General features: G+C 35.5%; 1 protein-coding gene across 1 annotated transcript in view; it reads right to left on the bottom strand.

Moving 5' to 3' along the window:
• LOC150085058 (selenoprotein N-like) overlaps window positions 1-14,103 on the bottom strand; it is a 58,383-nt gene that overhangs the window by 17,452 nt on the left and 26,828 nt on the right. Inside the window, exons 3-5 of the mRNA XM_090376451.1 lie at window positions 6,631-6,747; window positions 4,779-5,119; window positions 3,689-3,840 (exon numbers count right to left, since the gene is read on the bottom strand). Coding sequence (XP_090232577.1) covers window positions 3,689-3,840; window positions 4,779-5,119; window positions 6,631-6,747 — 610 coding nt within the window. The remainder of the gene's footprint in view (window positions 1-3,688; window positions 3,841-4,778; window positions 5,120-6,630; window positions 6,748-14,103) is intronic.

Raw genomic sequence — 14,103 nt, 5'->3', positions numbered from 1 at the left:
CTTCCAGGCTCTTCCTTCCTCATTTAAATTATGCTGCCCACTTCTGAACCACAGAATAGGAAAGGGCATCTTCCCCTAATGTTGTAACCTCATGAATATCTTCATGAATTGCCTTTAGAATTAGTCCCTTTATTTTTGAATATTGGATGACTGTGCCATTAACTGATTTTGTCCATCTTTCCTCATTCCCACAACTTGGTTGAAATTTGGTGGATTACTATTTTAAGTGTTATACATTACGTGTACAGAAATCTTTAACATTCTACCACTGCCCTTTCATACTCAGGCCAGGAATTTTTCAAATGTCCCCCTTATATTCTCACTTGAAACAATACTGCTGATTTTCACTATAACTGAAAAATACAGATATTAGAAATGTAAATAAATGGATTAGGCCTTCTTTATTATACAATACAAATTAACCAGAAAAAGTTAGCTCATGCAACCTTTTTTTTTTTTAATGTAAAAAAAAGGAACAAACAAACATAACTTTCACGCCCTATTTAGCCATCTCCAGTTCCACTGAGCCCTCTAAAAAAAGGTTATGTCCAAAACTTGTTTGTTATAAAATCAAAATGTACATAATGAAAAACTGATAAAACTACTGTATTTCATTACGTTCCTTAAAAATTCAGATTTTTTTTATTGTAACATTGAGCATACTTCATCATTTTAATTCTGCAGTACTGCTAGGCAAATAAAATAGAAGAGTACTCCAAAACTAATGCTTCCAAATTTTTGTTTGATGCTACTGCAAATATGCTAATTTAAAGTTTTTTACTTAAGTACTTAGATTTATTTTTCTACATATTCACCACCACTTTATATGTATTTTTTCTGCCACTGAACCAGACCCTGCATCTCCTTTCACCAAAAGTTGCTATCAGCCTACACGGGCCACTACTTGATGGACACAATGGCAACAGCATCATCAGTAAAGTGTTCCTTGTGAATGTCATATGCCATAGGGCCAAACAGTTGAAAGTCTGAGAGTGCAAGATTGGGACCATATGGAGGATGTGACAACAGTTCATCCAAATTCTGAAATGGTCTCTCTTGTCAGGATGCTGGTATAGGGTCTGGCATTGTTACACTGAAGAAGAACTCATCCTTTCTTCTCTGGCTTCTTTTGAAATTCACTTCTTCAGTGTCTCCACACAGAGAATGGAATTGATCATGTCCTTATTTCAGGATATCCACAAGAATAACAGCACTGAGGAAACCAGGCACTTCAAATCCTTCAGGATTGGGCAGCCCTACACAAGCTAAGACTCTCACCCCAAAAGACACAATCCATTCTCCTGAAGGGATCACTGCAGCCTATTAGAAACCCCACTATCAAGCTTCAGGTACAAACCATTAAGCTAGTTTCCACATTAAAACTACTGGGAATAGTACTTGACCCTAAGCTCACTTTCCCTCCGCATCTTGCACACCTCCACACGAAAGTAAGAAACTACACTGCTCTCATTGCACGGGTGAGTCGTCATGATTGGGGATTGAATCGACGCACCCTTAAGGTTCTGTACAAATCAATCCTCTGCGAAACCAGACCCCATATGGGGTCTGGTTTTGCAGAGCAACTCTTTACAATAACAAAAGTAAACTAGGAACCATCCTTCTTACTATTACAAGGGCATGCTGCACAGTTAGCAACAGCACCTCTGTAGCCAAGTGGGCAGGAGCAGCAGTACGTAGCACATGCTTCTTGATTAGACCGGGGTTTGAGCCTGTGACCACCAAATATGGAGGATGCGGAAAGGTCAGGGAATGACCACCGCATATCCCTGGAGCAATATAGCCTTATAGTTGCTAATGCTCCTAAAAACCAAAAACAACAACAGTTAGCAACCCAACCCTTCAGGTTCTTGCAGGCATCCTTCCGCTTAATCTGGAGGTTATTCGAAGAGCCTCCACTACTGTCTATCAAGGGGGCATACCAGCAACTATTCTTGGACACTTCATCAATAACCTGAATGAAATCAGGCAGGAAAAGAAACAAATTGCCATCCTACTATTTCAGACTTGGCAGTACAAATGGACTGCTACCGACAAGGGCCAAATCACCGAGAAATTTATACCTTATGTGAATGCCATATTTCCCAAGCCTCCAAATTGGTTATCTCCTGGTCTTTATCCCACCTACCTCATTACTGGACACAGATCAATAAACCACAAATTAACATCCATGGGCATTATTGACAATCCCTACTGGAAATGTGATGAAATAGAAGATTGGAACTATCTAGTATATATCTGTCAACACTATGAGGACCTCTGCAGCATCCTGTTTACGCGTATACAAGACAACCCTCAAGGAAATGAACACTTATTCATCACAGAAGAAAACTACTACTATGAGTTTACCAAGTTTGCACAAGCCCTCTTCACAAGACGGAGCACCCTATTGCCAACGCAGAATAGGAACACTCCAAACATCTGATCCTAACCTAACTGGCCAACCAATCTTAACCTGGATAGGATTAACTGGCCCACAGGCCATCTGATTCGTCAGTGCCAACTTACACGCAGCTCTCTTGCTATGTCTTATTTATCCTCCCTCCCCAGGTTCCCCTTTCACCTGATGGCACTTATTGCTCCATTGATAACCTGGCAGATGCCTTCGCCTACATCCTCCATATTTCTAGCTATATCCTCCTTTCTTGAGTACACTCTGTACTTCCCCGACTCTACCTTTTTTTTTTTTTTTTCGTCTTTGTCCAGGAAGCTCTGGTGGAGACAAGCCAGAGAATAATGGGCAGCCTGGCTACCTCCTAGTGGTGTGTGCAGGCAACGTGGGGTACCACCGGGGGGCCTGCGACCAAATGCCAGGACACACAGAACCTAACGCAATATGTCATATACAACACACAACACTTTTCTGGCATTTACAGTGTTCTGTATTTCTTCACAGTGTACATATGGCACAGATGTGGGAAACCACAGGTGGCACCTGACCTTAATACTATGCACAGCACACCCTCCCTTCTTGTTGCAAAAAATTTAACATGATTTTTCCAGCAGATGACTGAGCTTGAATTTCTTCCCCCTCCCTTTTTTTACATTCTTGTATTGCCATTCTGTAGATTGTCACTTTGACTCCAGTTCACATGAAGAAAATCATCATCAGTGGTCTTGTACTGCTACAGAAGATTGGCACAAGTCTCTATTCTCTCTCTCTATTCACTCTGTCCTTATTTTCTGCTGTTGCTCCATTTCAAGAACAGCTTAACCTTGGCATGTCCTTTAAACCACTACTGCCATCACTGATACGCTTGACCCACTGCCTAACTATGGTGATATTGACTCATATCCCCATAGACATTCTTCAAATGTGGCAGATCAAAGTTCTCTGCATTTAGGAACTCAATAACATTACAGGCAACTCAATAATATACATTAATATCATCCTCCATTTTCAGACTATTTATAGCCCTTTCAGACTATTTACCTTGTGACAAAATATTTAAACTTGTGCCATGTTGATAGTAACATTTAAATTTTCATTTTCATCTGACACTGTCACATTTTGTATGCAACACCACACGAATGGGAAAAAAATTTAGAGGCAAAAGTTTTAGAGTGACCTTTGTATATCAAAGCACTCAACCATAAAAATCATATAGATCCAATTAGATCATAAAATATTACAATGAATGAGCATACATATTTTGAAGACTATTCTTACCCACATTAAGTTTTCTATTTGTTGGTACTTCCAAGTGAAAATAATGAACACTATGACCAGTTCTGCTTATTATAATGCGGCCTTTAAACTGTGATGGTGTAAACCAGAAAGGATAATTAGGAGGTTCATTCAACTGAAACTCAGCATGCATTCTGAAAGCCAAATAGAAGAAAGATGTAACAGCAATTTTTAAACTGAAATCTATAGCAAGAACTAAAAAAAAGTTTAATTATATAAAAATAAATGATCATTCATCTTGAATAGCGATTTTGTGTACACTTTGTTTGTGGGAGGTATTCCTTCTTCACTAGACAGCAATGACAACATAGCTGAAAAGGACAAATCCTCTTATGGTATATGATACAAAAAATCATATTTTTGTGAATATTCTTTTCTATTTAAATAAAATTTTGAAATTCATTATTATAATTTATCCGGCATAAGGAAAACAGGGTTGTGACAAAAAATGTGATAGAATTGTTTAGCTGATGTTTCAGGATTTAAGCCAAAATTTGCCAATTATAACACAAGTCATTCTAATCAATAGCTGCACTAACTGCAGAGCAAATATACATACCCATACTATGCAGATGTTTCAGTGCAATGTGCACATTATTGGACAAACATTTAATATAAAAACTCTTTAGAGAATGAGCATCTTACTGCCCTTTGATTGGATTGCCATGCTCCACAGAGGAGCTTGCTTTGTGCTTTAACAATTCTGTGCAACATGCACATTACTGAGCAAACATTTAATATATAAACTTTTTACAAACTGAGCCATCTTACTCATTTATACATGGATACTTATTTAGATTTTGCAAGATGGTGATATTTGCATTTGTTTTAATTTTTTAAAAGTACTGTATTTTTTATGTATTTAATCATATTACTGCCCTGTTTGAGTACCATTTGATGTACATATGGATGTCTCTTCTGTTTTGAATTTAAAATAAAAATATTTCTTTTTTAAGCAGGACTGTCCCTGAGTGCATATGACAGTTAACTCAAATAACATCTTTTATTATATGTAAAGTGAATATGTAAAGTGAACAAAGTTTTATAAATATTTAATATTGTAAAATCTGACCTGAATATTATATCCAACCAGTGAATTCCACATGCACGGAGAACTGCCACAGTTCCCTGAGGAGCAAAACGAGAAGAAAGGAAAGGGTGAGAATGAAACATGCTCAACAAAGAAAACAGAGAATGATACTTAGAATCTAGCAGAGGAGGATAATAGCGAGCACTCGATAGCTGTCCAGTTTCTTTATCTAGGCTTGGTGGCACTATCCACCAAATAGTTCCAGGAGAGAAAGCTGTACTAGCTGGAGGAAGAAAGATGGAGAAGTGAGTAGCAGCAAAATTTTTCCATTTCTGGGCTGGATGTTTCCACATAAGCAAACCATATAGTGCTCCATTCTGACTCTGAAAAAATATATTATAAATATATGAGTTGAGAGTCATCAAAATATTATAACTATTACAAGATTCTTTACTTAAATATTTAAAGATTAATAATTAATATATATTTTTTTATTTACAGACTTTTGCCAAACATGAAAACAGGAAAAAAAGGAGAAATTCAATAATAATAATTCTTTTTGTAAGGTTTTTATAATAATCATTATAAAAATGAGCTGTGAAAACAGATATAGCCAACACAAATTACTGTTGGATTAATCGTAGTCTGCAGTATTTAGCTGGTATTAATGAACTTTCTCATCCCATATTATATAAAAACAGTTTTCCCAAATACTTGCTATGAAAGTATGTCTCCAGTATGTAATCATTCTGAAAATTATAATTCTAAATTTTTAGCCATACAGATGTGTGGTAAACTATTACTGTTTTAAAATTATAAATTTTTAAAGAAACTGAATATTTTCAAATAGGGCTAGAGCCATCATTCTCCAATAAAGTGTTTTTTTTTTTTAAAGTTCCCAAGTTAATATTGAAAAACAATAAGTACAATTGATGAAGGTCTAAGTAGGATAACAAAAAAGAAATAAAGAGGATCCATTACAGATGTTGTTTATTTTGCATTTTTAATATTCCTGTATTCCCTTGAATTTCAAGTAGCATCTCCACCTTTTCTTTCTGTCCAGGAGCTCAATCTAACCATATTCCAATAATCCTTCAGTTGTAGTATTGTACAGTTAATTTTAACATTTGTCTCCTTGTTTTTTGGTCTGTGTTTTAATCATATTAATGATAAAATTTATGCATACATTTGAGCAAAGTCAAGCAAAAAGAAAAACAAGTGTCATTCTTTTCCTTTTCAAATAATAATATATACATATTAAATTTATTAAATTTTATGCCAAAATTTATGTCATATTTATAAAAGTATACTTTTATAAATATGAATACAGAATATATGTATATAAATTTATGTTTCTGTCAACATTTACAAGATTTTATTTTGTTCTGTGGATTATCCAGCATTTCGATTATCTGTGCAAATTCATTTCCCAACTGCACTTTCAATTTAGATAAACTTCCCATCTCCACACAACTCTAGGTGGAAATTTATTCTAACAGTCCATTACTTTTTGGTTAAATACATTTATTTTTTATTTACTTGATAAGGTAAAAAAAAAAAAAAAGTTGATTCAAGTGAACACAAGAGAAAATGAAATTTTAAAATATAAAGCTGCAACATAGATTGAGAATGATTAAATTCTCATTCAACAATTCAATGTATTCAGAAACAAGAATAAATTTTTTTGGCATTAATTTTAAAAAATATAAGAAAATATACAGTATTATTAAACATGAGATTTCATTTTAACTGCATCAGAATGTAATTGCTATCTCGCAATAACAAATAGATTATTTATAATTAGCCATTTCAAGACATTGGAAATAATATTTCTAAAACTTAAAATTTGCTTCAGTACATCATTATGTGACATTATTTCAAAATTAATACTTACAATAGGAACACCGATTACATCTTTTGTTAGAGATTCTAATACAAGTGGTTCAAGAATTGCTTTAACTGTAATTACCTCATCCTCAGGAAGAAAAGAAAGATTGATATCATGTTGGATCTAAACACAAAGAAAGCAGTTTAGCAAATAAACTGATGGAATACAGGTCGATTACTCTTCCTCAGAGATAAAGCACAAATCTGAATGAAGAAATAAAATGTAAGCTAAGGAAAAGTATAATGAAAGCATAGATTTAAGCATGTGCATTTCATACAACAATAATTTAGCTATGGTATAATGATAAAATATTTTTAAATAAAGAAGCTCTAAATCTTCTACAGGAATCAAAAATTCATATACAGCTTTAACTTTTATTCAATTTGTATACCAAATTTCACTGAAATTATACAATGAGTATCTGTTATATTAGTAGATGCAGGGAAGCATCACTTGGGATTTTCTAAAACAGTCAAAAAAAAATAAAATAAATAAAACAATAAAATAAAAATAATAATATAAAATAAAATAACAAAACAGATTATTCATAATATACCCACCCCTCCATAGATGCCTAGCTGTTTGCAGTCCACACCTTCTAAGCATTCTTATATGTTCATTGATTTGCATTCATCAGTAATCTGGTTGCACTTGATTGAACCCTCTCCAGAATGTCACTTTTTTAGGTGTGGTCTACATACCTGAATACAATATTCAAAATGGAGTCTAACCATTGTTGTCTCATATAGAGGAATAAAGTGATGATATCCAGATCAGGATCCTGGGTGTGCCAAGCCCAGGGCCCTGACCTGGATATCATCATTCTTCTCTTTCTTGGTGATTCCCTTCTACTTTTGTCTCTCTCTCTCTCTCTCTTAGGGTAACTCGGGATTTTTTTTTTTTTTGGCTGGTGCAGCATAAGCCTCAGGCTTCCTTGCACCATCTAGCTTATAATAATAATAATAAAGACTTCCTTTTCCCTACTAGCAAAGGTCCTATAAATCACAAAGAGGACAATATGTGCCTTCTCAGCTACCTGTTTACACTGCATGGAAAATATTATATCAGGGTGAATTATAACAATAACATCTAAGTCTTTTTCATTTTTAACTACTTTTAGTCCATCTCTCTCCCTAGCTTATATGTGACTTCAGGATTTCTGTTCCCTAAATGCTTACAATTAGAAGCATTAAACTTTAGTAGTCATTTTTCACACCATTCATGCAACCGATATTCGTATTTTTGAAGTATCCCGAATTGTTAACTTGAGCAGTTAACCATCCTTCCAATCATCACCAAATCCATCTTCAAATCATAAAATTCCTTTGACAGCTTCCCTCTCATCAATTTCATTTATGAATATTATAAATAGGAAGGGAACCAACATCAAACCTTGAGGGGACCAAACTGGTACACCCTGAAATTGACCATTTATCACAACCACCTGTCTCCTATCATTTAACCATTCTACAATGCAGCACAGGTTTTACCAACAACTCCAACTTCTTCCAGTTTATACATAAGCCTTCCGTGACAAATGGTATCAAAATCTTTAATAGTCTAGATATGTAATGTCAAAATTGTTACCTGTATCCAACTGTTTTATGACTAAACCATAATTCACCAGACTGGTCATGCATGACTGCTCCACAATGAACCCAATGCTGAGATTTAATCAACACACTATTCTATGTTGAGATGCACCTGATGGTCAATATATTCACATTGATGATTATAAAACAAATAAAGACAACTCGTATCTAATGTTTTCTTATTATTGCAAGTCTACCAAATAAGATGCTTATTGAGGTTTCACCTCAGTAAGTATATTTGGTAGATTTTGTTATCAGCAATAACAATTTTGGCATTAAGTTTTTTCCCTTTAACAGGGTAGAAGAGGAGTCATTTGATTTTAAATATAATTACAGCGGCCTTGGGATGTTAGTTTCCACCATCAGTGAGCACTGGTGGAGAACAATTTTTTATTTACTAAAAAATTTAAAAACTCATTACTTTTTTATTAATAGGATAGTTACAGTTTAAGATATCTAAAAGACTTCAGTTCTGTAAACTGTAACTGCAGCACTTGGAACTAAGCACCTCAAAGGAGACTTGATTGAAATGTTTAAGGCTTTAAATGGACTGAGTAAAGAATGCTGATGGCATCCTGACTCTTTCTTTCACAACAGAAACAAGGGGAAATAAACTGAAAAAGGATGGCTGTAGGACAGATGTGCAAAAATTTGCTTTCGGTTAGAGAGTGATTAATTGTTGAGACAAACTTCCATCTAAAGTTATGGAAGTCAGCAACTAGAATAAATTTAAGGAAGAATTAGACAAATTATCACATGGGGATGCTAAAAAAACAGTTGGAATTCCTTTTATGCAACTTATCTTAACTACCTGTTGCATTCTGCATGAATTAATGCAAAGTTTACTTAAATCAAAGTACTTAAATTCCTTAAGAAGCATCTTGCAGGTTCATTTCCAACAATACTACTGTTAGTAATATGTCCATTTATATGATTGAAATAAAAGGTTCAAAATGATATGAATGAAATAAGGTTGAAATAAATATGGTTCAAAAATAAAAGTATTGAAATTTATTTATTTATTTGTTATTTTTTTAAAATAAAATGTGTAAAACACACTGTTTTAAAAACTGTAATACTTTTTTAAAGTTTAAAAAAGCTACAACAATAAATATTGCAATCCATTAAGAAAAGATGAAACATTAGCAGTGTTCAAGTAGAATTAAAAAATAAAAATAAATAAAAAACCTAAATGTTTTCCAGAAATTAAAAAGCATAAAAAGGGAAAACATAATAAATAAGAAAACACAAAGAGAAAAAAATATGAATATCATAGCATAAGCAAGAACAATTACCCACATTTTTGCTACAAATAGGGAAGTCACTGTTTTGCTAGTGACCTGAAACTTTACACAAACACAGCATCAGCACTTGTCTGGTACCATGCCATTCTTCATGCAAGATCCAAATTGTTGTAAAAAAGATGGTGGGATACCTAACAGGCTCTCACATTCAATTTATATGTGAAAACTATAAGAAAATCACTTCAGAAACAACTGCAGGGAAAGTGACTGTATCTAGGAAGGTAGAAGAAATTTCAGATTTTTAATCATTGATTAATGGCTAACATGAGAACATTACTTTCAGAGGGCACCTGTAAGGTTCCCCACCAGCACTGTTAAGGTTAAGCCAACTTCGCATTAATTCATGAAAACTGCAACAGTGAAGCAAGTTGTGTAAAAAGATGAGTTCTTGTTTTGATGCCATAATACCATCTAGATCTATTTGATAAAAAAAATAGATGTAGGAAATATTATTGTTCAAATTTATGTATCAATTTCCTCAACTTCTGTATCTGAAGTCCAGAGAATTCTGGCTTTCAAATCCAAAGAAGAATTGATAGATGCAATCTTCTCCTTTGATTTTAAACGGTTTCATGTGTCATCTATTATAAATTGTCTACAATTACTTGGAAAGTGATAAGAGAGAGAGCAGTTACTGGAAGATTAAGTCAATTCTTGCATAAATGGATTGAAACAACCTTGATAATGTATACCTATTCCTCAGGTCCCACATGTGAAAAACATACATATACAGGGTGTTTCAGTTAAACGTTTCAGAACTTCTAAGAGGGGGTAGGGTACATCCTGACAACTCGAAATCATATAGCAATGTGGGGTCGGAAATGCTTTCCTGAAGCGGTGTTGTACACAGAAGCACCATAAAAAGAAAAGAGACCGTAAGTGAGAAATCGTTTTAATAATACATGAAAAGAAGCAAAAGGTACATGGATTAAAGTAAGTGTTCGAAGTTTCTTCAACCTCGTATTGCTTTCGCACAGTGGTACCTTGGAAAATGTGCTACAAATCCCCTTTTTCCTGCTGAAGTGTTGTTTTCCGATGAGGCATCCTTCACAAGGGAAGGAATTTTCAACACGCATAACGACCATATCTTGGCGGTCGAGAACCCGCATGCAATACGACGTCGTGCAGCACAGATTCGATTTTCGGTCAATGTATGGGCCGGTATTATGGGAGATCACCTCATCGGACCTTACCTGTTACCGTGTCGTCTAACCGGACCTATCTACTTGATCTTTCTGCAGCAAGTATTGCCACAACTTTTGAGAGATGAACAGATTTCTGCATCGACGCAACAGACAATGTGGTTCCAACACGATGGAGTCCCTGCCCATTATAGCGGAGATGTTCGTAACTACCTGGATGTCACATTTGGTCAACAGTGGATCGGACGTGGTGGTCCCATGCGTTGGCCTGCTCGGTCACCCGACCTATCATGTCTTGATTTTTATTTCTGGGGTCATATGAAATCGCTAGTTTATGACACCCCTGTTGACAATGCTGAGGAGCTGGTTGCAAGAATCGCAGTAGCTGCCGAAGAAATTCGAAATTCGCCTGGAGTATTCCAGAATGTTCGGATGTCCATGCGTCGGAGATGTGAGGCGTGCATTGTAGCCCGTGGAAGAAACTTCGAACACTTACTTTAATCCATGTACCTTTTGCTTCTTTTCATGTATTATTAAAACGATTTCTCACTTACGGTCTCTTTTCTTTTTATAGTGCTTCTGTGTACAACACCGCTTCAGGAAAGCATTTCCGACCCCACATTGCTATATGATTTCGAGTTGTCAGGATGTACCCTACCCCTCTTAGAAGTTCTGAAACATTTAACTGAAACACCCTGTATATACACTCCTCTCCTGAAAGTTTGGAATCACAGCATATGGCAACAGTTTTGTTAATTTTTTTGAAATTAGCTATGACAATGCAAGGATTGAATTTTTTTATTAAGCATTGAAAAATCTAAATGTTTTTAGATTTTTCAATGCCGCAAAAAATATTGAAATGATTAACATTAACAATTATACTGATTTTTCATCAAAATATCCTCCACGAGATTTTATCATTGACTGGCAGCTCATTTTATAATAGTGTACTGACTAACATTATTCCAAGAAATCTGCAAGGTTTTCCATAAGTTTTGTGATGATAGGCAGACTTCATGGACTTGATGGTCTAGATCAGCAGTTTCCAACTTATTTTAATCGTGGAACCCTTTTTACATGGATAAAAAATTTTGGAACCCTGAAAATTTTCACTGATTATAAATAAAACAACAAATCAAAAATAATTTATTGAAAATACAAAAGAAAAAAACAGATTAATAATGGAAAAGCAAATATTATTAATTCAAACTGGTAATTAATGTGAAGGATTAAACGTCTTCTTTTATTTCAATATTCTTTCAAAATATGGTTTAATTGTGGACAGCTCAATTCTAATATCAGAAGTGGCATCCAACTTACTTCTGTATTTTGTTTTTGTTGCACTGTGGAGCAAAAATCTGCTCTTGAAAGCAAGATAATAGAGATTTCCTGGAAAGCAAGGTAATAGAGATTTCCAAGCCTGCTGGGAGTCATAGTGGAACAAGTAAATACATGAGCTGTGTTAGGGTAACTAAGAGTAGGAACAGGTGCATGTATACTTGCATGTACACCAATGCTAGGAGTATAGTTAATAAATTTGATGAGCTTAAAGTGCTAGTCAAGGCATCAAAGGCAGATATTGTTAGGATATCTGAGATGTGGTGTCACACAGATCTAACTCCAGGGGTTCACATCTGGTGAGTATGGGCTTGGCACACCCAGGATCCTCAGCTGGATATTATCATTCTTCTCTTTCTTGGTGATTACTTTCTACTTCTCTCTCTCTCTCTCTCTCTCTCTCTCTCTCTCTCTCTCCAGGGTAACTCGGGAATATTTTGTTTATATCTGCCATAGGCTTCTGACACAGAAGCCTATGGCAGATATAAACTAGTCTGTAATCAAGTCACAAAGGAAGTTAGGCGGGCGAAGGCAGATTACGAGAAATCTTTGACAAAGGATGCAAAGAAACATACTAACTGTGTGGCAGCACACTCAGGGAAGTGGAAAGTGAAAAAGACCTGGGGGTAATTGTGCAGTCAAATATGAAGTTCGCTGAGCAGTGCAGATGGGCTGCCAGGGCAGGTCATGGAATCTTGTCAATGATATATAGGAATTTTGCTAGCAGGGACAGGGAGGTGATTATCCCGTTATACACGGCAATGGTCAGGCCACACCTAGAGTAGTGTGTACAGGTCTGGAGGCCTCATTTTAGGAAGGATGTAGAGTTGCTAGAATGAATAAAAAGAAGGACAAGATTGGTGAGGGGAACAAAGGGTTGCTCTTACCAAGAAAGGCTTAAGTTCTGCAAATTGCAGCACATGCAAGGTGACTTGATTGAGGTGTATAAGACCTTGAATGGGTTGAGCAATTTGAATGCTGATGGGATTCTTCCTCTTGCTCAGATTAAGAACCTGAGGGAACACAGTTTCAAACTGAGGAAAGACAGTTGTAGAATAGATGTGCAGAAATTTGTCTTTAGCCAGTGAGTAGTTGATTGGTGGAACAGACTTCCATCTTTTGTTGTGGAAGTTGATAGCCTAAATAAATTTAAGGCTGAGCTGGACAGGCATTTGGAATGAATGGAGGGATGAAATGAGAGAGAATTTTTTTGGCTGATGCTGCATAAGCTTGCTTTCTTGCATCGTATGCCTCTGCTAATGCTAATAAAATTGATAGGTTTGCAATGTCCGTTGTCTCATCTAATAAGGTCCTAGCTACTGAAATCTCAGGAAAGTAGGTGGCAGGACCTGCCAGAGCAAACTTTAAGGGAACACCTGGCTGGCCTCCCCGTGACGGAGTACATAAACATTGGGTCCCATTAGGGGCTTGGTGGCTAACAAGCCAGATGAACAAGGGGTACAACACATGACCCACACACTTTTAAACTTCTGGCCTTGACAGAATATGTTCCTCGATACAAAGAACATATGTGGAGATGGTGTAAATCCCTGGTGCTGTTAGACCCGAAAATACTCTGTACTCTGTTTCATCTAATTGTAAAAGTACTCATCACATGACTGAAGTCTTAAAATAAGTTCCTGCTCAATATCCTCAGCCATATCACGAATTCTGCGTGAAACTGTATTATTTGAGAAAGAAATTTTATGAATTTGTTGACAGGATCGTCAAACATACACTGAACATCTTTGATGAATGATTTTATTAGAGTTTCAGAAATTGTATGTGCTTCACCTGTGAGGGCTATATGGTAGCTTACTTTGTAGGAAGCTATTATTACCCTTTCGTTATCCAACAACATTTTCGACATAAAATGTTTAGTTTTGTCAAGAGACTCAAGTTTTCTTTCAAAAAATTTGACATCTTTATTTTTATATTCTGAATAGTTCGTTTCAAAATGTCTGTGCAATTTAGATGGTGCTAATGAACTATTTGATAAGATCTTATTGTATAATATACATAATGCATCTGGGGCCTCGGAATTTCCTGTGGTCGTGAATCTGAGTAATAAATAACTTGAGTCATATTTACGTTTTTTTATGA

This window comes from Mastigoproctus giganteus, chromosome 6, assembly GCF_048544385.1.
Source record: "Mastigoproctus giganteus isolate SK-2022 chromosome 6, ASM4854438v1, whole genome shotgun sequence".
NCBI lineage: Eukaryota > Metazoa > Arthropoda > Arachnida > Uropygi > Thelyphonidae > Mastigoproctus > Mastigoproctus giganteus.
This window is presented reverse-complemented; position numbering and strand designations above follow the sequence as displayed.